At 36.0% G+C, this 7,091-nt stretch overlaps 1 protein-coding gene across 1 annotated transcript; it reads left to right on the plus strand.

Annotated features, from left to right (window-relative positions):
• The first annotated feature begins 278 nt into the window (after positions 1-278).
• LOC139150635 (uncharacterized) lies at positions 279-6,710 on the plus strand. Its single transcript, XM_070723071.1, has 3 exons — positions 279-954; positions 1,928-2,110; positions 5,873-6,710. Exons 1-3 carry the CDS (start codon positions 374-376, stop codon positions 6,324-6,326), a joined length of 1,218 nt encoding a protein of 405 aa, XP_070579172.1. The 5' UTR covers positions 279-373; the 3' UTR covers positions 6,327-6,710.
• Positions 6,711-7,091: the final 381 nt, after the last annotated feature.

A 7,091-nucleotide genomic window follows, 5' to 3' on the forward strand; every position in this document is an offset into this window, starting at 1 on the left:
ATTTTACGATGTACATTATGACAAACATGTTTATACTGTCACCAATCGCCAACATATCTTGGATTTAGTGTTTACGTGGGTTGTACTGATCCCATACGCAGTTCTTGCGACCCTCACCCCTAAAATAAAATGTGTGGGGTATCAAAAAGGTATAGAGGACTAGAATACAAGTATCATTACGAACACGTTTGAAATTCTGTCAAGGATTATTTTACAAGCGTGTTATAATCGAGCACAAAGAAGAGTCTTAATGGTTCTCTCTGGAATAAATGTATGACGTAATTTTAACACGTGACCACGGTACAAACAAAGCAATGTGCGTCAGTTGCTAAGCAGCTGTCCCACAGAACAAGCAGACGATATCCTCGTAAATATGGCGGGCCTTGGAAGTGGTACTCGCTTCACCAGTGTACATCAGCTGCAGAAATTTTTGAGGGACAGATGTGTTAACACAGCTTTTGCCCGGAGGGCAGAGCTGCTCGATTTGTGCAAAGCAGCTGAAGAGCTCGGTTTAGAAATAGACCCAGACGGGCTTACTGAAGATCGCGATGAGATTATTTCCTCGAAGTTGAAAATCGAAGCCGACGAAGGCGACGATACTACCCGGTTAATGAACCCAGCTTTATTATCGGGAGATGCAAACTTAGCAAAGTTGCCACCAATTTCCATTTTTGACATTTATAATTATTTAATCACTAGTTCATCATATGATCATTCCACTTTGCGTGACTATTTTAAGTTGGATGGTTACTGCCTTTTTCAAGACGGTTACGTCGTCTCCCTAGAAGCGATCGAATATCCCAATCGTGAATTCTATGCGGTGAAAAGTAAAGTTAAGCCACGTACGAGAGACCGAGACCCAACAACAAACTTGCCATATTACAAACTATGGATCATCTTTACAAATGCAGCGCAAGGCTCAATATTCTCTGCATATTGCTGTTGTAGAGGAGGGTGAGTATATTGATTATTCGAGTTTGCCCGTCATCACTACTACAGTCATATCCCGTCCTTGTATGCCGGTAGTTTCCGTGAATGTTTACATTTGAGGTCATTCACCCTGATGCTGACCTGATATCGGGAGTTCCGCCTGCCGTTTGTTATTTGACAATTTTAGCGTGAAAATTTGATAACATTGTATACCATAAACATATACTGTTGGCTCTGTTGTGTGGCCAAGATTTCTTTGACGCATCAGTTGCCGAATGTACTGATATGATAACAATGTCTATTTATCATCATCACGTATTTTCCCAGGATCGAAGTAGCTGATTGGATTAATTTCACAAACAAATTTCAATTCCAAGCATAGACCCTCGAGGGTCTGTGTTCTAAGCAAGGGTCTGGATGTAATTACCAAGGTGGTTGGGGTGGCAGCGTATACTGATTTTGGAGGTCAAATTTTCGAGCCCTTTCTGAGGGGCGTGGGGGGAATGTTTTTGGCAAGGTGTCAGTTTACCAAAAATGAAAAAAAGCTTTTTGTAAAGACAGTTCACTCACATGAAAGTAGTGACACTACTCATTTATATATATATATATATATATATATATATATATATATATATATATATATATATATATATATATATATATATATATATATATATTATTCCTGATGACTGCTCATCGGCTCATCGCATGAAACAGCCTGTAGAGTGACAACTACAAGTTTCTATATTCTCAGTATATATATATCACATACAAAAATCACTACATCACCAACTTTCTCTGGCTCTCTCTTTCTTGCACTACCATAAACATAACAGTTAGGATTGACGTCTTTGTCATCATTCTTTGATTGTTGTTTGAGTAAGATTATTTGATAGGCACCGTCCATAATTTTTGGAATACCAGCACCTCATTTTTTGTAAAATGTTACTTGTCTATAGCCTAATAACAATAAAATGTAAACACTATTATATTTCAGAGTTGATGGTTATTGTAGACATGTCGTGGCAACATTGTTTGAAATAATGGACTATTTACAAGATGGAATGAGGAGAAGTGTGACTTCAGGTCCATGTCTTTGGGTCAGACGTCCCTCACAAAATGACACAGTTAGTGATCCACAGGAAGTTACATCACTTCAGACAAATTTAGGCAGAGACAGGTTTGTATTTTCAATCATGACATCATCTATTATTGATTGACATGTAAGTTACCCGGATGTAAGAATGATTGCACACCATATTGTATACTGGCAATAAAGCGTGGTCCTAATAAACCGCATCATGAAACGACAGTGTAAATGAAATGTAAACTTACATAGACTCTTTTGAAAAATGACATTGTCAATATAGGAGGAGAACCATTTGATTTCTGGGAGGGGGGGGTATGGAGGATTTTGAGAAAAAAATTGTCAACAGGTGATATAGAAGAAACAAAATATTGTCATGGCCTGAGAAAAAAAAATTGTCAAAACAGACAGAAGTGAAAAAAAATTGTCACAATTCACCACAAACGAGCAAAATTTGAAACCTTAATCTCATTGTATTCTTTGCAGGCGCGCCGCCATAGGCGGCGCTATTGTTTTTACCATAAGCAATGCTGTTTTTTCCCCTGCACTTATAAGCATGCACTACATAGGTTTACTTTACACCTAAGTGCACTCAATTTTTTCCTTCCCATTTCTGACTCAAGAAATCATATATCAGGATTTATGTTGCAATATCTCAATGGCATGGATATCTGTATGTTTAAAATTTTTCAGCATGCCCTTTGGGCGCATTTCTTTTAAATATCAAACAGTAATTTTCAGCATGACCTTCAGCTGCATGACTTTCATATATCAGATATATAGATATCAGAGATATCTATACTATCTATATATATCAGAGATATATCATAATATATGTCCGAAAGCGCGTCGACTCTGTAAAGTGAAAGTCAGTTTTACAAAGTGTACTAGTCATTATGAAATCTGCAGTTCATATGAAAAGCATGACATGTTCCTGATACTTTTCTGATTCCTCTATGAGAATTCAGTATTAGAAAGCAACATGCACTAATATTTCACAATCACGTTTTTCTTGGAAAAGTTCTGGACATCTGGTTATGCATAAAAAGAGTGGAGTACATTCACAGCTCATTCAAAATACTGTATTCAAACTTTAGAATTGACACTTTTAGGTTCCTATCTTACAACTGACATGACAGCAATTGCATTAAAACACAGAATGACTGAATGTTTAAAATATACCCCTAAACTTATATATATATATATATATATATATATATATATATATATATATATATATATATATATATATATATATATATATATATATATATATATATATATATATATATATATATATATATATATATATATATATATATATATATGTGTGTGTGTGTGTGTGTGTGTGTGTGTTTGTGTGTGTGGTGTGTGTGTGTGTGTGTGTATATACACACACACTCTGAATTAGTCAATTTATATTCCACCTTTTGTTTTACCTTTGTAATGCATTTTCAAAGTTGGAATAGGGGGGTCAGCCACTTTTTGACGTCGGCAAAAAATAATCCACCGGCCCCCAGGTTGAAGAAACTGACCACAAAGCTAGCACATATGTAAAAATCATCCTTGGTGAACTTCCCCTTTAAGGTAGAACGCACCTCGGGGACAGACATTCGGACTCTCAAACTTTTACAATTCTCTTCTGATATACCACATGTGGGGGTTCATTTTAAAGCTCTTGGTGAAAGAAAACTTTTCACCGGCTTAGTTTTTCGAAATTCGAAAATTTTTATTTTTCTCCATAGAGTTAACACAGGGATGGCGGCCATTTTGAATTTCTAATATCGGTAAATCTTGGGTAATTTGTTTCTCTAGTACCAAAATTTGCACGGTGACCCCCTATTTTTATTCTTGATTTTGAAAGAGAATGACTGAAAGATTCCTTGAGGAAAGTTAGAGCAAAAGTTTAAGTCTTTCACTTTCGAGGTGCATATTACCTTAAGGCGAATCACTCAATCAAAAAACTGGTTTACTCTGGACCGAGATAACATGACCAGGGTCAAAGTACTATCAATTAACCTGTGTCTTGCCATGTATTCGGAGTAAGGTGGGGGGGGGGGGGTGTCACAAAAAAAATTTAAAACTTCAGGTAGGTGTTACTCAAAATGTGGAGAGGAAGAAGGGGGGCAGGGTTACTCAATTTATTTCATCTCTGATTGCACCTTTGTACACATCCATTTCTCAAAATTTTCAATGTGAGACGGGGGCACCCCCTCTCTCGTGCTCTCCCCCTTGGGTCTTCTAACAGTTTTACTGGTAAAAGACAAATTGAAAATACCTCTCAGATTGCACGACACTGCACCATGTCGCACATCAATTTCTCAAAATTTTCACAGGATCTAGGACAAAACTAAACTGTTGTGAATTCATCCTTTATTAATTATCATAGAACCATATGTTTTAATTGACCTCAGTTCAATGACCATTTTGACAGTTAAACATACCATATTCATGCTTTTCAGTAGAAGCTGGCAGCTGGAGAAATGACACAAGAAGGTCACAGATTTTCTGTTCCTGTATATTCATTTGTCTTCAGTATCTGGCAAACAGAACTGTTTTTCACAAAATGTATTGTCATTGTTTGGTTGTTGAATATTGTGACTCAAACACTGATCGTGCAAAAAATTAAAAAAAATATCAGTGTTCAAATTGAATGTCATTTTCAAACAGTTTTACCTAGAGCAAAATAAACTGAAAATTCTCTAAGATTGTACCATTAAACACATCAATTTCTCAAAATTTCAAACATGAGAGGGGGAACCCCTTTGTCATGCTTTCCCCCTTGGGGTGTTCTAACATTGTCACTTGGTAAAAAAAATTAAAAACACCTCTCAGATTGCACCAGACTGCACCATTACATACATCAATATCTTACAAATTTCCAAGCATGTTAGGGAAAGCCCTGTAACACTTCCCCTAAGGCCAAAAAAAATAAATAGTTTGTTTCTCATCCCGCGCGCGTCAATGTAGACCCGCCGCGCCAACCTTTTTTTTGCATCTCAAGAGGGAACGAAAAAAAATGAAAAAAACCCAACTAGACAGAACATTGAACATCACACAGTGCTGTAACATTCCATTCAGAACTGGACACTATGTCATTGAAAGCTATCAAAACTGCATTCTGCACTAATAGTCAAAAAGCAGCACTGTTGATATGCTAAAAATTTGCTGTGCATTTATCTCTGCATGCATTCCTATGTTCTCATGTTGTAAGCGCGTTGTTGTTGATGGTTGAATAAAAAAAAAAGTAGCTGCAAAAAACCCAAAAAAACCGCATCACCGCATCATTTTGCAAGATGCCTAGGATGAGAAACAAACTATTTTTTTTTTTTGGCCTAAGCCTCTTGCATGGTCTGACAGTAGGAATAAAATGCTGCCTGACTCTGACAGGAAAAAAATGTTGCTCCCATGCCCACTTCCTCCAGCCCCCCCCCCCCACACACACACAGAAATCAAATGGTTCTCTCCTAATTCAATTTACATGTATCATCTGTTTACAGTAATCTATCTAGATTAGCTATGTAGAGAGATGGTCACTGTGAATGTGTTATGCGTTTGAATATGTTCATTAAAAAGCTTTGTTTTCGAATAGAACTTTGCTACTTTTCTGCAAAAAATCTTTGTTCACCAATTTGGCAAAAATCGTGCTTTCCAGGAGACAAAGTACCTTTCTTGAGCTTTATTCAATGAATTATGTTTGATAATATCATATTTCAGGTACCAAGAATAGCTTGTGTAAGTGTCAAATATGCTTTGTAAATGTAAAAAAATTTCTTTTATACAATGTAGCTCTATCAGAATAGATATCACAGTAGCCTACAATTTTAAAAAACTTTTATCTTCTTTGTTCATCAGAATACCATTACCAAGACCTGTAGATGATGAATATTCAGCTTTACCTCCTGAGGTAAACTTGCCTGACCCTAATGTTTTATTTGACAAAGTGAAAGAAATTAAACCATCTGCATGTATGCTTGATGTCAAGTTTAAGAAGCAGGACAATGAGAAGATATGTTTTCCTGAATTAAATTCTCAAACTCCAGTGAAGAAAGTAACATCATTTTGGACTCAACATAAATGTAGCGATACTGCACATTGTACTGATAGTTGTCGCAATCAGTTGATGGATATTTTATTGTACACAGAAAATGAAATAGCAGATATTGAAGTTCAAACTAGGGGTCAAAGTAAAAATCCAAATTGGCATTCTATTAGAAAGGGTTTAATAACGGCATCGGTGTTGAAATCAATAATACACTCAAAAGACATGGGTAAAACAGCTGTAAATTTAGTGAAGGGGAAATGTTAGATGAAAATAATCTTCCAGAACCTGTTTACTTCGGCCGAAAATATGAAAGTAAAGCCAGAGATATGTTCCTAAAATCCCATCGTTACCATCATACACATTGCTCTGTTTAAGTACCTGGCATCTGTTTAAGTTCAGATACTGATCTGCCATTCTTTGGGGCATCTCCTGATGGGGTTGTAGATTGTTCAATTTGTAAAAAATTCCTGATAGAATGTAAGTGTATGTGGGCTCACAAAAACTCTAATCCAGTAAATGCATTGATCTTAGCAAAAATATGTGAAAGATCAAATGATGGTTCACTGCTTCTAAACAAATCACATGCATATTATTATCAGATCCAAGCACAGTTGGCCGTAACAAGACTTACAAAAGTGTTCTTGTTGCATATACCCACAAAGGAATACATTGTGTTGATGTACCTTTTGATAATGACTTTTGGTTATCTGTCAAAGAAAAGTTAACATTTTTTTTCCATCATTTTTATTATGCAAAATTAATTTCTGAAGTCTGTGATTAGTGCTTATTGAAAGAACTGAGCAAATGATGATGATAAACTGTGAAGGAAATTAAATTGGGCAGAAAAAGTGAAATCACTGCAAGCTGTATGGGTGGCAAGATTAGTGGAAAGTAAAAGACACGACATGGACCGCATTATCATGGTTGTACTTGTATCTTGTCAATAGCACAAATTTAGTACAGCAAAACACTCTAAAATAGTATTGTCCAAAATAGTAATGTACCTGCTTTACCAGTTTTCTACGTTAA

Source organism: Ptychodera flava, chromosome 14 (assembly GCF_041260155.1).
Source record: "Ptychodera flava strain L36383 chromosome 14, AS_Pfla_20210202, whole genome shotgun sequence".
Classification (NCBI taxonomy): Eukaryota; Metazoa; Hemichordata; class Enteropneusta; family Ptychoderidae; genus Ptychodera; species Ptychodera flava.

Bases quoted from the DNA above. Each gene is read 5' to 3' on its own strand.
- LOC139150635 (XM_070723071.1), top strand. From the start codon at position 374: ATGGCGGGCCTTGGAAGTGGTACTCGCTTCACCAGTGTACATCAGCTG. The intron at 955-1,927 runs GTGAGTATATTG...ATTATATTTCAG, and splicing joins TATTGCTGTTGTAGAGGAGG to AGTTGATGGTTATTGTAGAC. The intron at 2,111-5,872 runs GTTTGTATTTTC...TTTGTTCATCAG, and splicing joins ACAAATTTAGGCAGAGACAG to AATACCATTACCAAGACCTG.